The sequence below is a fragment of the Vipera berus genome, assembly GCF_964194415.1.
Source record: "Vipera berus genome assembly, chromosome: 1".
In the NCBI taxonomy this organism is placed as follows: domain Eukaryota; kingdom Metazoa; phylum Chordata; class Lepidosauria; order Squamata; family Viperidae; genus Vipera; species Vipera berus.
In genome coordinates, this window is record NC_138202.1 from 295,558,299 (window position 1) to 295,575,490 (window position 17,192).

The 17,192-nt window shown below is 41.8% G+C and overlaps 1 protein-coding gene across 1 annotated transcript in view; it reads left to right on the top strand.

Annotated features, from left to right (window-relative positions):
- Positions 1-8,810: 8,810 nt before the first annotated feature.
- The window catches only part of LTBP1 (latent transforming growth factor beta binding protein 1), a 223,830-nt gene continuing 215,448 nt past the window's right edge, over positions 8,811-17,192 (top strand). Inside the window, exons 1-2 of the mRNA XM_081313310.1 lie at positions 8,811-9,423; positions 13,805-13,875. Coding sequence (XP_081169436.1) covers positions 8,963-9,423; positions 13,805-13,875 — 532 coding nt within the window. The 5' untranslated portion in view covers positions 8,811-8,962. The remainder of the gene's footprint in view (positions 9,424-13,804; positions 13,876-17,192) is intronic.

A 17,192-nucleotide genomic window follows, 5' to 3' on the forward strand; every position in this document is an offset into this window, starting at 1 on the left:
ACAACCCGTGCAGCCGCATTCTGCACTATTATTATGGTTATTAATAGGTTCAGAGAGGCACTTTAAGGAAACTTCAGGAGGATCGTGGCCACAGCAAAGTAGCTAACTATATGGCAGGCAAAGAGAAAAAAGTCTGGGTTGGAAGGAAAAAATCTCATTGCTGGTAGAAGAGGTTGCACTTACTGGGCACTTCTTGGGTTTGCTCCTTGTCACTCTCTTCATCCTGTCTTCTCCCTTCTTCAAAGGACAGAACAAGCGGTAAGGAAGAATGGCGTCTTTTTTTCTTCTTCAAGGGCCATCAAAACCATTTGACTGAATCTGAGGCTGAATACAGTACAGCAATGGGAAAGATTCTTTCTCTTGCATTTTCAGGTATGAAAATCCAGACTTCTGGTATCAATACATAACTTAACTAATTCAGATATTATTTTCTCCCTGGCTCCTAGAAGTGCTAGGTATTAATACAGATAGTTCCTTGTAGGTTCACAATATGTGTCCCAACTATCAGTACAATGGTTTCTGATGGGTGCAAAGGTTGATTTTTAGTTTTAAAAAGTTGCCAGCTTGTCCTCAAGTAGTTTTGGGATGAACCTTGTCACTGATGTTCCATCACTGTATTATATATCCTTATTGCATATACTTATATGTAGTTCTAATTAAATATTATATTTTATAACTTTTGTAAAGGGAATTGGTATGTTTGAAAAATTATATATATATACCCATGGAAACAGGAAACAAAATATTTCATTTTTATAGTTCAATGGCTATTCCAATAGGCAAATGTCCATGTCAATCTTTTTTGTGTACAAGTAGAATGTAACATACCATGGCTCCTGTATAATTCCTTTTAAAATTACTGGTTAGGATAGAGTTTCAAAGAAGCTGAAAATGCATACAACCTTCTTTTGCTCTGACAGCAAAGTACCACTTCACAGAAGGTAGCTCAATCCAGCTGGCTTAAGGCAAGCAGCTTCATTGTATCTGGCAGCAAACGTCAACGATGGATGAAACAATTAGACGTTGGCCAAAGAACTTTAATTCTTCTAAAAATCAAATAGTAAACAATGTAGTTCCTAAAGGTCACCTCTTCTGGCAGCAGAAAAGGAGAAAGGGACAACCACCTCAACCTGTCACCGTTGGTTTCTCTTTCAGGAGTCAGCTTTTGAGCAGTTTAATTCTGAATTAATCTGCTTGAGAGAATTCTTAATGTTGTCATGTTGCTCCAAGGTTTTCATTTTCATGCAATCTATGAAAGACCTGGGTCCTGATTGATCACAACAGTCTGGGGAAGCAAAATTAGCTCAGAACCCAGGTCTTTAATATGTGTGTGTATGCTTTAAAGTCATGGTTGATTCCTGGCAACTGCTTGATTAAATCCCTGCAATTTTCTTGGCAAAATTTTTCAGGAATAGTTTGCCATTGCCTTCTGAGAGACTGACTTGCCCAAGGTTGTCCAGGTGGCTTTCATGCCTGAAGTGGAACTAGAATTCACGGGCTCCTGGTTTCTAGCCTAGTGCCTTAAACCATTAGACTGAACAGGATCTCTAGGGTTTTTTTTAATTATCTCTTTCTAAAGATCAATATATGTAATTATATGTGCTTAACATAGTCTTTCAAATAGTGTGTATTTAAATCTCACGAAGAAATGGCGGCATAAAATTCTTGGAGATTTTTCCAATTTACGTAGTTATCTATACAATATTCTTCACTGATTCATCCTATTGGGATTGCTCATTCTGTTACTCCAGATCTGGGTCTGGGGGATATTTTGTCTAGGATGGAAAAATGAGACATAGACAGAGAGTGCACAAAATTACAGCAAAAATTATTCTGACTTATGTGCACTTACAGGGTTCAAATCAGGCCAAAATCAAAACCAGGCTTGGCAACAATAACCCAGTTCCATTTTTATTGCATATCTATTCCATACAGAATGGGAAAAAGTAAAAAAAAAAATCCCCTGTCTTATGCTAAAGCAGGGGTGTCAAACTGTCAGCCCGTGGGCCGGTTGCATCATACGGATGCCACGCCCACCCCAGCTCCGGCAATGCCAAAAAAAAGTCGCGATACATCACGTGACACGCCAAGTTTGACACCCGTGAGCTAAAGTGTAATATACAACTTCTTCTGGATTTTAGAACAATTAATACTAGGCACAGGAGGCTTTGTATTTTGCTGAACTGTGCATGCAAGCAGGAGGGAAAAAAACCTTTTATCTCTTTCATGTAGTTTCCATAAAAATAATTTCTCCTATGAAGCTTTAGAAAAGAGAGACGTTCCCTTTGGCAACAGTAACAGCTTTTTTTCCTATGGCCTGTTGCAACATGGACAAATGCCAAGTGCATTCCCCAATTCCCACTGGACTGCCGCACCCTCTACCAGGTCCATTTCTACCAAGAACTATTTTGTGTAGGAAGGGCCCCAAGAGAGCAAGCGAGGAAAACATATAAGGGCCAGCATTAACATGACTCTCTCTCTTCTCCAATAGACCTGTGTTCAGCTAGTTGCTCTATGAGAAGGAGTTCAGTATAATGAGAGATCTAGATGAACAAAATAGGAGATACTGGTGTTGTTCAGATGAACTATATTATCCCATGACTTTAGCCTTATGAGTCCTAATACATTTTATACTTAAATCTTGCTTCTTGGAGTTTTTCTGGAGTTTTTAAAGCTACTTGCAAGATGCTTTGTTGTCTGGAATGCAAGAAGCAAATAAAATATTTTATATAAATAATATAAGCAGGTTTGTCTTTTAACTGATATTTTTATTTGATACGACGTAACTTGTTGCATCTACTTAAAAATAACTAATTCTGCTGGAGGAGGAAGGCTCAGTTGTTACTACTTACGGAATAGATGCAGCTAAAAAATAGATATGATCTCATTCCGACAAAGTTCAGAACAGTGAAACCATCCCAAACATGCATATGTGTTCTTTTGGAGTGTTCTGCTACAACCGAACAGGAGATATTTAGAACTTTTTGTTCTTGGAATTTTGCTAGAATGTAAGCTGTAGACATTTGGACAGACATATAGTTGCATCTCATTACCACAGATTTACTATAAACAAAAAAAAGTTCCCAATAATTAGCTCATGTAACAATGCCAGCAAACAATAACCATATGCTTTTGTAGTTGAACTGTGTAGACTGTCTCCTCTGCAGCTGAACTCTTAACTCTATTGGTAATTTCAAATTATAAACCTGCCGAATTTACAAAAATTCAACATATATGACATCAGAGAAGAGAATAAAAATGCAATACTGTAATACATCAGTATCAGTGAGATGTTCACGTATGCGCTTTGCTCAGAAGGTGATTTATGAGTACATGCTAATGTACATACTAATGCTAGTATTTAAAATTATAAGAAGAGGAAGAGGTAATTTAAACCACTGAATTCAACAGTTTGCTGAATGCAAGAATTTAAAATACAGCAGTGCAATCAGATGCCTATGTTTGCTGAAACAGAAGGCAAGCCTACCAACTCTGAGTAACTGATCCACTGTTGAACTATTCTTAAGAGTTATAGGTTATTTTTTTTAACTAACACTCATTCAGAATCTTGTTGTAACTTAAATCCATTATAAAGTCTGTCTTGCACTTTGGAAGGAAAAACAGGTCTTGACCTTCTTCTGTGTGACTTTCTTTTAGGTATTTGAAAAAGTGCTGTCCTATTGCCCTCGGCCATCTTTTCTGAAGGCTAAACATACCTTTCAGTCTATCTTCATATGGATGATCGTTAAGTCCATTGGTCATCTTTGTTGCCTTTGTTTGATCCTGTTTTGCATTTGTCTGAATCTTTGGTGTTTGATGCCTAGAACTGGAGTACTCAAGGTGAAATTTGACCAATAAACTAGAACAATTATTTTCCAGCACTTGGGACTTATACTTTGGCTGATGCAATGTAAAACTTCATTTGCTTTCTTCACAGCCACATTATAGTGCTGGCTCATGTTCAGCTTGCAATCAATTACTATTCCAAGATCTTTTTTGCAAGCACTTGTAATCTGTCTCACTTGTAACCTATATCTGCATGTATACCCTGTCTTCACCCTGCATCACCCCAATTTAAATCCTACTTGAGTCTATGCATCTGATGAAGTGAGCGGCAGCTCGTGAATCCTTATGCCTTTTTAATTAAATGTGTTAGTTAAAAAAGGTACTACCATGCTTTTTTTCTTTTACCAGTATAGAATAACACAGTCTCCTCCTAAAAAGGGATCTCTCTAGTGATGCCTGATCAGGTTTGTTTAATCACATGAACACCCCCTAAATATTGAACTGAGAGGGTTCATAAAATGCACATACTTTTTCCAGAAGTGGAAAAAGTTGATTATCTTCTGGAATGCAGTCAGTATTAAGTCCAATTAAAGGGCAAAAGAAGGGCTGTATTGGGAAATCAAGTTTTCAAGGGTGTTGTAATATCAAAATAAAAGGCTGGTAAAGAAGGGGCAAAAGTGGCTTTATTCAACACTATATTGAGAGATGACTGTTGATTGATGTATTGCAAACTGGTAGTGCTGTCAATTTTTTCTAGTCCGTAGGAGCAATATACTCATGTGGTACTGAATTTCTCTCTGCTTCTCCTGATTATCAGTTATGGGAACTGAAGTCCCAATACATCTGGAGGATACCATACTAGAAAAGGCCTGCCTAGATTGATGTCTTTTATTTTATTCTTTTTAGTGTTCAAAAAACAGGGGCATGTTCTAATTCTGTTCTGTTCATGGACTTCACAAATGCTAAAGCTGATAAAATTGCCAGCAAAGGTATTCTCCTCTAGCCAGCTATATGATGTAAAATAAACACTATTGACAATAATTTAGAGATTCTAAATGCATTATAAGACAACTTTCAGTGAGAAGCAACAGCATAAACAAAGGATCTTTATATGTTAGGAAGGTTGTAATATTTTTTATAGTTTTGAGGCATCAATATTTTGATATTTAATATATGAAAATGCGTGACATATTACATTTGTATCATATGCTTTAAAACTTTTCAGTGGAACACATGTACATAAAATTGTATAGCATTAACTTCTGGTGTTCGGTACCATTTCAGGCATGTGATTCAGAAATAGTTTACTGAATTCAGTAATAAATTTAAATTTCTTTAGGGTTTAAACCTTATAAATGTCTGTATAACTATCTGGAAATACATTCATTAAATACAGGCAGGGCTTATTTTCCCATAAGCAATTCTAGGAGGATTGAAATAACTATAGTCTTCCAGATGTTGGAGTCCAATTGCCAACATCTAGCATGGCCAATAGTTAAGGATAACAAGATTTTTAATTTAACATCTGGATAGCCACAAATCTTCCAGCCTTATTGCACAGATTACCTGTGTGATTACCATTACTTTTGGTCTTAAATATAATGGTACATAATTGTCGAAGATGTGTTTTTATAACACACTTTTCTTTCCAAAGGAACCTAGAACAGTTATAATTCCAAAAGCCAATAAAATATGAAAACTAAAACATAGTTCTTTTAATAAAGCAATATAATAATAAAAACATATGAATGCTGTTTAATCACGGGGAAAATACTTGATCCAACAGGTTTAAAGTTCAAGAAACAGAATTATACTGAATGTCCAGCTATATGAGCTGTTTGATAATGGAATAGGCTGCCTCAGAAGATTAATGTTTCTTTATGACAAATGCTTAAGCATCATGATCTATATCTATCTGGGATGCTGTGGGAATAGGCTTCTTGCTTTAACAGGAAGCTGGCCTCAATGAAGTTTCAGGTTCGAGTCTAAGCCATAGACTACTATGAACCATAACACATTGGCTTCTATTTGGTTTCTGCAGCTTACTTTTCAGTGCGAAGGAAACCTATAACAGGGTGTGGTTTGATAAAGGCAGATATTTGTAGCTCAGGGTTAAGATGAGGCTTCTTGGTGCTCTCTGAGCTTGGCCGTTTTCTTGCAGACATTTCATTACCCAAACTAGGTAACATCATCAGTGCCAGTAAGGAGTGGGGTTTGCTCTCACTTCATATTCTAGTGGCTTGCCCTGTCAGTGTTGGTGGGGGTGGTCTTGGAGTATTTTTGATTGGACTGTTTACTGTTAGCTTGTTTGGCAGGTCCTTGATTGGGGTATTGTTTACTTCTTGACTATTGGTCTGATATTAATCTTGGTATTCATCTATGCTCATCTGAATGTTGATTGCTGGTGGGAAGGTGTTTTTGTCGTTTTACTCCCTTTTTGGATTGCTGATCATCTCTTTTGCGTAGTGTGTAGATGTAGTTTATGTCTATGTGTCAATTGATGGCCAATTTGTAAACCTGCCAGGCTTCCAGGAATTCTCTAGTGTTTTTGGATTTGGCTTGGTCTAGAACGGTCACAGTTTCCCAGTTGAAACGATGGCTAAGTCTATCCATATGTTGTGAAATTACAATCTTCATCATGTTCATGGATGCGCTCTGCTAGTCTCCTCCATGTTTGTCCTATGTAATGATGTTGCAGTCTTTACACTGTATTGTACATGACTCCTGTTTTTTCTTCTTCTGGGGCTGCTGGGTCCTTTGGTTGACTTAGGATGTTCTAAAGGTGGTTAGATGGTTTGTGTGCTATGCTGATTCCACGTGATTGTAATAGTCTGCTGGTGATTTCTGAGATGTTTTTGATGTATGGCAGCGTTATCCTTTTTACAGCTTGTGTTGGTTGTGCTATATTGGCTTGGAGTGGTCAGGCACTTTTTGACGAAGTTGCACGGATACCCATTTTGTGGGAAGATGTTGTATAAATGATCTGTTTCCTTTTTCTTCTGTTCAGGGTTGCTGCAATAAACACCCCAAGAACCTCCAAGACCACTCCCACCAACAATGACAGGTCAAGCCACTAGAATATACATTGAGACTAAACCCCATTGTTTACTAGCACTGATGATGTTACCTAGTTTGAATAATGAAACATCTGCAAGAAAACAACCCAAACTCAGAGAGCACCAAGGACCCTCAGGATGTGGTTTGTTTGGTACATAGGCTTAATCATTGGGAATTTATCCTCCTGAAGTTTATACAATAAGCCAGGGTTAAACACACCATGGTTGTAAAGCTCTAGTCTGCATTTCTATTATTTTTAGTCATAGCAATCTGTTCACATCATACCCATGTGTAACTTCGCCGCCGTGAACAACTGTGTTGATTGCCAGGGATCTTTCCACACTTACCAAATGGCTTCCCCAATGTCTGAATAAAAGAATTAAAACCCTTTTTTCAAATTCACCTTATTTAATAAGCAACTCAAGGTAGCAAACATATCACTCATTCCTCTCCCTATTTTATTTAACTAAATCAGAATAGGCAAGATAAACATAGCCAGCGTTCCCCTACTTGGAGCCCACCGGTGCATTACCACTCCCATTGTCCCCAACGGGTGTGCAGGCAAGGAATAATGGTGCCTGATAGAGAAGGCCATTCAGTGGCGTAGCGTGGGTTGTCAGCACCTGGGGCAAGGCAACCGGAAGCGGAAATAGAGGGGCGGGCGGGCGGTGACATCACGGCACCGCCGAAAAGACGTGCCCCGCAGCGACGTAGACTTTCCAAGAAGAGTCGCGCGCATGCGGGATGCTTCTGGGTCCCTCTCGAGGGCGGCTGGGCAGGGCTCCAACCTGCAAGAGCCGCTGCATTCAAGCTCGCACATGAGCCCCGCTAAATAAAGCCACGCATGTGCATGAAGCTAGGCTGGCCGGCCGGCGGGTTCGTCTTCGCTCGGCCAAGCCTGCCGGGGCGCCTGCAGGGCGTTTGCGGTTGGCCTGAGCCTGGGTGGAGAGTTGGGTGCTTCTATTTATTTTATTCAGTTTATGTGGCCGCCCATCTCACCTGCCGGACTCGTTTCGCTTTGCAAGAAAGAGCAGCTCGAGAGCGGAGCCAAGCCTGTGCAGCCCTTGGGGCTCCCTGAGCAGCTCAGTGCGAGCGCGCCCCCCAGATGTTGCGCCTGGTGCGGCCGGCCCCCCCTTCACCCCCCATGCTACGCCACTGAGGCCATTCTTGAGTTCCCTATGAAAAGCAGCCCTTGAGTATGTTTCAACACTAGAACTTTTCAGATCACTTCTTGACAGCGCTACAGGAACAAGGGGCAAAATTGAAGGAAATTCCCTATCTCTGGATCAGGAAAGCTCCTTTCTCACTTTCTGTTACAGTACCCAGCAGTTAGGGGGAAATGCAACGCATACCATCGGCGGGGTGTGTGCGCACAAAAGTATCGCTAGATAAGACTATCCGCTGAGGTCTTTGGTCTTGCCATCGGCGGAGGTAGGGAAGGCTGGCAGATGTGCATCAATTCTGGTTTTGAAACTGGGTTGTGACTTTGGAGCTCCAGCCCCCTTTATAGTTTTCCCAATTAGGAACGGCTGCCTGACGTCACGGCTCTCTGGGATTGGTCGCACGGATCCGACACTCAAGGGGAGCCACACAGCTAGAGAAACTTTTAAAAAGACCGATTTCACCCCCCTCCCCGCCAGTCTGAACTGCCTTAAAAAGGTTAGTTCTTACCTATGGGTACTACCAGCTTCCTCAGCCTGCCTGATTTTTTTTTCCCCTTCTCCCAAGAGGGGAAATACCCCTGAGCTAGAAAACCGCCCCCTTCTGCAAGCTCCCAGCTATCTCCTTCGCCTAACCATGTTTTCTTATTCGGGGCAGAAACTTTTGGACTGAACTTGCCTCGCAGGCTGAAAGGCAACGCGGGAAGGCGGTGGATGAGACACCCCCCAACCTAGAGCACTTTTATTTTTTGGAGGGGCGGGTGGGGCGGGTGAGGTGAAGGAGCTGCCCTTTCTGAGCAACGCAAGCGGAGAAGGAGGGTGTGTGTGTGTGTCTCTCTGTGTGTGTGGGGAGACTCGCGAAGCACCAAGGAGACTCCTGGCGTTTCTTTTGTCTGCGCCGAAAGTTGGTGTGAATTTGCCCGGCTGCGGAGGAAAAAAAACCCCTGGAATTGGAGGCGATGGCTTGGATCAGGTGGGCTTTCCTGCTCTGCGTCTGTGCCTTTGGGTCCCCAACGCTTGACGCTTCCGAAAAGGCGAAGGTGAGGACGGTCACCTACGTGCTGCAGCCCGAGCAGCCCGGCGCGTCTCACAGCCGCCGGCAGAGCGGAAGGCAGCAGCGCCTGTTCAACCTGGAGCTGGTGGATTCCTCTTACGGCAGCTCTCGGCGCAGCAGCAGCAGCAGCACCTTGGAGCGAACTCGCCGGATGAGCAAACCGAGCAATGCCGGCGTGCAGCTCCGCATGGGTCCCACCGTGCGTCTTCAGCACAAACCTGCCGGCATCCACACGGCGTCCTCCTCTTCCTCCTTCGCCAAAGCTGGAAAAGTCGTCTTGCGCTCCAAGAGCCAGCAGCGCCAGAGCAACAGCAGCGCCTCCAGCGCTAAGATCTACCCTAAAGCCCATCTGCGGCAGCTGCAAGGGTAAGGCGACAACCACGGTGCTTTTTCCCGCCTGGCCCAGGTGCTCTCGCCATTCGGGAGTCTCTCTCTACCCCCACCCCCACCCCCCAAAAAATCGCGCATGCCTGTGGACTGGCCGACCCGTAATCCGATGCATGATGCTCACACTGCTTAGGGTTTCCCACAATGCTGTTCTCTTCACGCCCATCCCCAATTTTGGGACTTTTTTCCCCCCTCTCTTTCTCTTCTTTCTTTCCAGTTTTCCTTGATCTGTTGTCTTCCAGAGTGCATAGTCTGCAGTCCCTGTAATTCTCAAACAGAATGACCCAGCAGAGATTGAGGTGATTAGGAATTGTGAAAGTGGTAGCATAATATCTTTGGACAGCATCATGCTGTTCCTGTTCTTTAAGAGTCACTTCCAAAGCCAGGTGTTCTCCAAGAAGGAGTGAATAACCAGCCAGTGTTTTGGAGAATTCTAGGAGTTTTAAGGCCCAGAAGCATCTGGAAGATAGCAAGTTAAGAAAAGCTGCTTTGACTGTAACTTAAAGGCCAGTGTGAAACACTGAAAAGGAGCAAGGGCAGAATCTCCCTTCTAAAGTTTTGGCTTAGTTATCTTTCACGTAAATCAACCATAGCTATAGAAATGGAAAGAAGAATTTAAATACATGATGTTGTAAGTCATTTGAGTTCAAGGTTTTGGTAGAGAATGCATGTTAACTGGAGGTATTTCTGAAGGTTCATATAAATCTCCACTCCTTTCTTGGGTAAAAGAGTTTATTGTCAACACTATGCTTGATGTAAGTGCTGCTGTTGAATTTTGGAAAAAAAGGGGGCTTGGTAGTTCCATATTTTATGCAAATATAGATAGTCCCCTACTTATGACTGGTCACTTAACCATTTAAAGTTACAACAGACCTCCCCAGATCTACTGGTTTTGGAATTATGATGGCCACATAAACTCCTGCGATGATGTGATCGCACTCTGGGCACTTGGCAACTGGCTCACTTTGACAGCCATTTGCAGCATCCTGTATCAAGTGACCATGATTTACAACCTTTTTTATGGGTTTCTGACATTTACTTCTGGTTTCCAGCAAAAAGGGCTATTTGGGAAAATGGATTCATTTAATGGCCTCCTATTTACTTAATTGTACAAAATGCTCAGAACTTGAAATGCAATGACATGACACAACAACTTACAACTGTAATTACAGGCTCAGTTATGATCATCTGTTGAGAACTACCTATATTAGACATGTCAAACTTGTGACGTCGCTTGACGTATTGGAGCTTTTCCCCCATTGCCGGCAAAGAGGTGGGCGTGGTTTCCTCGTGATGCGTCCAGCCTGCGAGCCAGCAGTTTGACACCCCTGACCTATACTGTAGACCAGACATGTCAAACATGAGGCTTGGGGGACAGATCCGGCCTGCAAAGTGATTTCATGTGGCCCACGAAGCCACCCTGGAAATAGTGAGGGAACGGCCCCCGCTGCCTTGGTCCCAGCCCAGGCCAGCCGGCAGCCAATGTACAATTTCATGGTGGTCATCTATGCTGAAATACATTCAGTCTTAGCTTTACAAGGCTGTCTGGAAACAGCGAGGGACCGGTCCCAGCTGCGTCGGCACTGCCCCCTGGGTGCACGCTGGGGAGGTATCACCTTTTGTGAGGAATGAAGAAATGCACCATCGCCTGGAAGTGGCCAGCACATGGCCCTGCCTACTTCGGGCAGGCTAGGGACTGGGCAGCGTTGCATTTCTCTTCAGATTCGTGCCACCCAGCTCAGCCTCTCGGCACTGTGAGGAGAGCGCCCCGCTGCCTGCCAAAACCGGGCAGACTGGGGGCTGGACAGCACTGCACAGGTAACATCAACTCTCACGCTGCTCATGGCATCCCCTCCCCCAGAGCCCACCAAGCCGGATATGTGAAGTAGGCGAGGGCCATGTGCTGGCCACTTCCAGGCGATGGTGCATTTCTTCATTCCTCATGAAGGATGACACTTCCCCAGCCTGTTTTTCTCCCTCCCTCATCTCAAATATTTTCCCACCACTCTGTTCTTGGAAGAAAGGAAGGAGAGGGAAGGTCTGAGGGAAGTCCTGCCTTACTCCTGCCCTGCTACCCTTTCACCATCCCCTTTCCCCCTCCTCCTGGCCTATCCTGGGGGGTCTCCCATCCTATTGCTAACAAAGCCAGGTCTCCTCACATGGAGAGGGAGTAATTACTTTGCCCTTGTACCCATCATGAGCAACCTGGCTAAGGAGAGCAAGCACAGCAGCAGCAGCCTTGAAGAGGAGGTAAGTGCAGCTGGGCGCCCCCTTCGGGAAGTGGGGCTGGGCTTAGTGCTGCGGATGCTTGAGGGCTGGGCTGGGCATTTGACCTCCATGTCACCGTCCAGCCCCCTCCCCCCGCATGGCCTGAGAGGAACAGTGAGTCTCCTCCAGTAGACCATGCCTTGGCACTTGTCCCGGTCCCATCTCCTACTGCCAGAGACCCTCAGATCTGTCCCATTCCTGCCCAGGCCCCCATAAGCACCCTTGACGCGAACGATGTAGAGCTGGCCATGCCCACCCAGTAGGCCACACCACTCCAGTCACGCCCACCCAGGTAGGCTGCGCCCACCCTGTCCCCCCCCCCGAAGGCAACCGCAATGCTGATGTGGCCCTCAATGAAATTGAGTTTGATACCCCTGCTGTAGACTAAACTGTGTTTAGCTAGTTTCATATGATGTGTAAACCCAGCTCATATGGTTAGTTTAAGAATGTTATAATAGAAAGCAGATTCTTCTTTGAAGCAATGTTCTAAGACAATGTTTCTTAAACTCTTTTCTCTTGAATCCCTTTCCATTTCAAAAATTATGAAGGACCCCCAAAGATCTTTTCTTTGCATGAATTAATAGATATTCACTGTATTAAAAATTAAAATTGATGCATTCACTGCCGCCTCTGTTTTTTACTGTTGTTGGGGTTTTAATATTGTGATATTTTTCAACATAGCTTGGTTAATATTGTGATATTTTTCAACATAGCTTGGCAAATAATTTTGATTTAATTAATCTTTGAAAGAGCCTTGGGGAAATCTTAAGGGTCCTAGGACCACACTTTAAGAAGCACTTGCCTAGCTTAAGATCATGAATTCAAATACAGTAATGGTCCAGTTAAAGTTTTGGTTGATTATATTTTAAGTAATTAGTATGATTAAATATCTTTATTCTTTTCAGTAACCAACCATAGTTTTAAAGAGAAACAGTCAACTTTATTTTTAGATGAAAAAAATCACACTGAGCCTATTTCAGTAGAAGCATGTTCTATGTGGGACAAACAGGGAATGTCTCTTATATAAATTAGCACACTTCTTCCAATACGTTTTGAAAGTCTTTGTGTTAAAAATATGTTGCTTGAATTTGTATATGATTCTTATTTCTGTAAAAAATGTAATGGTTCATATAACATATTCAGTGTTATTAATATTTTACTATTTACTATTAATACCATTTATAATGATCACTGATTAAATTTTTGAGGGAAAAATTCAGACATGCTTTAAGTCACTCACTATTTTATAATATAGGAACATTTGCAAGAGCATTACATTTAAGCTTGGATAAGTACTCAAACTTTCATGGACGGAGCCCATCGCAATATGGCCCATCTGCTATCTTAATGCAGAAAAGCCAAAAATCATCCATAAGGATTGTAAAAACAGAATATGTTTGCTCCCAGCTGGCCCTTAGTGGTGCCCCTAAAACTGCCTGATGATATTGGTTTCTCACCTGGCATGAGGTGGACTAGCTAATTTGGTTTTGTTTTGTTTTGGTTTTTTTGGCTTCCTTTTTCCTTTGGTTTGTGGGAGGTAGATTTAGCTAGAGACCTCCATCATATTGTGGTCAGAGACATCTAGCTTTGGGACCTTAATCTTAGAGAAGGTGGTGAGAATGTAAACAGCTGAGGCATTTGGATGCCTCTACTCCTTTTCATGCTTACACAGCCAAGAGAGATGTGCCTCTAGGTCACATACAATGAAAGTGAGGTAACCGCAGAAGAAAAAAGAAAGGCCTCTCACAGACAGTCAGGAAAGACCTATTGCCTTCTAAGTACTGAAGAATCTATTCTTATTTGGAACACTTATAATTACTTTCCTTCAGGCCTGAAATACTCCACCCCTCCTGCCTACTCCTAGCATTCCACTGAAGTGTCACCACAATCTCTCCTCCTCATTATTATTTTTTTCTTTTAGTCTCTTGTTATAGTTGCTAGCTTTTTTAGCTCATTCCCCCTCCCCCTCCCTGCTTTAAAGGGTCCCCAATGAGAGAAAAATAGTGAGCTATTGAAATGCAGCAGAATTTATTGGCGATGTCTGCACCTGGCAGTTGATCCCTACTGTCTTTTTTTCTTTTCTTTTTGGCAGGGTGAATGTCTGTGGTGGGCAATGCTGTCATGGCTGGAGCAAAGTTCCTGGGTCCCAGAGGTGCACCAAACGTAAGTAGCCATGTGGAAGGATAAGCTTTTAAACATGAAACAAAGGCCTCTCCTCTCCAAGTACAAAAATAGTTACTGGTCCTTGGATAGTCCTGCAGTATGCAATCAGTTGATGCCCTGAATTCTCCCTCAGATACTTCTCATTAGAAATTTACCATGCTAGCAGCCTAACTTTATATTCAGACCTACTTAGATTTTTGTTTGTTTGTTTGTTTAACCATCCAGCTCACTGCAATTGAAATAATACACTCTTTATGAATAATACAAATCTAGGAGACTTCTGTACTAGGTCACAAAATACCTTTGTGCTAGGAAATGTAACATTCCTCCCACCTCCCCTTTTCCTTTGGGATTTGACAGCATTATTTTGCGAGCATGACAGCCCAAATGGTTTTTATAGTCAATATTTCTTTGAAAATGAGAATTCAGGATATTGGATTGCTCTGCATGTAGATCGCTCCATCTTTAATGACCTGTAAGTGGCTTCCTATTTCTGGTTCAGATTTGCATAACTTGCTCCAAATGAAGCAGGGTCTTTTTGGTGTGAACTTATCTCTCAAGAGGTTTAAATTTTGATGTCGCTTTTGAGTTGTAGGAGCTTTAATCTCACTGCTTTAATTCCTCCCCACTTTCCAAGTCACTGGGGTTCAAAATAGGAATGGCTGCTTCTCTTAAATTCAAGAGTGTGACTGTTCCTGAACGAAAAGCAGATATTATGCAGAACAGCAACTGTAGGCTGTTAAAACATTTTGCAGTCAGAGGTTTCTCTACTGAACTTCTGTGTAGCAGATGTGGGATGGGGGGGTCTGTTTGGTCTGTCCTGCATGAAAGCCAAGAGAGGTAGTAGTTTTTTTTCTGACCTGGGATGTGAAAAGCAAAGTTTCTTCCTCAGCACATAGTATATTGCCACAACAGTTGCTGGAGGTAAGGGGCAGGTACCTCATTCATTCACTTAGTCATCTTTGGGTAAGTGATAAAAACAAAACTATATTAAGATAAAGCAAGTTCAGCTTTCTAAAAAAAACCCTCTGAAAATATGCAAATTCAAAGTCCTCTTTTCATTCCCTCCCTCCCATAATGGTAGAACTGATACAAGGAAAATATTTCAGCAAAAAGGACTGGAGTGGAAAGATTGGTTTATTGAGTCTTTTCTTTACATTTCAGATTTTGCAACAGCAAGAAACAATAATGCACAAAACATTTTGAATTTGAATAGTGGCACGTGTCAGACTGCAGTCAGACTGCAGTTAAATTGATATGTACTTCATGATGTCATCAGCCGATGTTGCAATTATGTATGTTGCTGCAAGTATGCAGCCATGGTACTCATGCTATGATGTCACTGCACACATGCTTCATTTGCCACCCCATGGGGTACTCATGAAGTAAAACCATTCTCAATTTGAAACACCTTATCTTAAGTGAGAAACAACTGTTTCAAACATGGAATAGGCTGTTTTGATTATTCTGAATATGTTTCACATTCCAAACAGATGATTTTGCATTCAAAACAGGTGTTCTGAGCTTGGAATACTTCCAAAACTATTAAAGCAGCCTTGGAAAGTTCATTTGGAACTCAAAATTAGGTGTTTTGAATTTTGACACAGTTTATATTCCAGAATTTTTTATCCACCCAGCAAGAAATCTACCTAGTGTCAGTGAAGAAAACCTTACTTCAGTCACTGGCTGGACCTATAATGGAATTGGAATAGATTATGGAATAACTGGTACACAAATATTGCAATTGTATGAAAGAAAGGAGGGGGTGTGCCCAGTATAGTTAGGAAAAACATCCAAATTGTCCCCCAAGTTATCTCAGGATTCTTAAAGGATTTTATTATGTACTGCCTTACCTTAGTCAGGAAATTTTATTGTAGACATAAATGTTGTCATCTTCTACCTACAACCTTCTCCTCTGTTTCAATCACCTCCTTTCATTCTACAAAAATCCATTGTAGAAGATAAAGTAATAATGATAAATAATATAATATAATAATAAAAATAAAATAATTGCTCAGGTTCAGTTTTATATCTTTAATATATCATGTAAGCACAAGGCATCCTCAGTGGCTACTTTCAGCTTCCCCTGGAAAGATCAATGAAGCAATTCTGCTGTATGCTTTGTGTGTGTGTGTGTGTGTGTATATATGTATGTATAGGTAAAGGTAAAGGTAAAGGTTCCCCCGCACGTGCTAGTCGTTTCCGACTCTAGGGGCCGGTGCTCATCTCCGTTTCAAAGCCGAAGAACCAGTGCTTGTCCGAGGACGTTTCCGTGGTCATGTGGCCAAAGGCGCATGGAACGCTGTTACCTTCCCACCGTAGTGGTCCCTATTTTTCTACTTGCATTTTTACGTGCTTTAGAACTGCTAGGTTGGCAGAAGCTGGGATGAGTAACAGGCGCTCACTCTGTTACGCGGCACTCAGGATTCGACCCGCCAAACTGCCGACCTTCTGATCGACAAGCTCAGTGTCCTAACCCACTGAGCCACCGCGTCCCTATATGTATGTATATATGTATGTATATATATGTATATGTGTGTGTGTGTTTGTGTGTATGTATGTATGTATGTATGTATATATGTATGTGTGTGTGTGTGTGTATCAGCTTAGTATAACCCTTGGGAGCCTCCAGTATCCTGGTTCTAATTTTAATAGGAATTTTATCATTTTTTCCAGCACTGACAGGAGACAAATCCATGTGTGTCTTACAATAGAAAATCAATGTTTTTATGCTGTGCACACAAGCATGGTATTTAGACAGTATGTTATGAGTTGTTATTCATTTGTAATACCTTTCATTGGCTAAAACATCAATGAAAAAATTTAAAAGAATACAGAGAAGGAAGCCCCATTCCCATCCCAGTGAAATCGATGACTTCCTTTCCTCTTTCCAACATCCTATCAATTAATGTTTATATTTATTAATATTAATTATATTAATAAGTTAATGAATAATTCACATTTTCAGTTCAAAGGGATAGAAAAGTTTTTTAAAAATATCTGGTATGCTGTGATTTTCACAGTAATTGTGCTGTTAATGTTGAAGTCTCTATTCATGCGGTATTTTCATAGAATTAATCAACATTGCATCGCCGAGACCTGAAGACCTGGCTCTTTGAGCTTTCCGGCCCAGGCTGAGTTTTAATTGGGGTTTTAACTGGGGTTTTGTATTTTTTCAGGGATTTAGTTTAATCTTTTTTAATTGTTCTTAATTTTTGTATTGATGTTTTATATAGCCTGTAAACCGCCCTGAGTCCTACGGGAAAGGGCGGTATATAAATTCAATAAAATTCAAAATTCAAATTGAAATTAAAGAA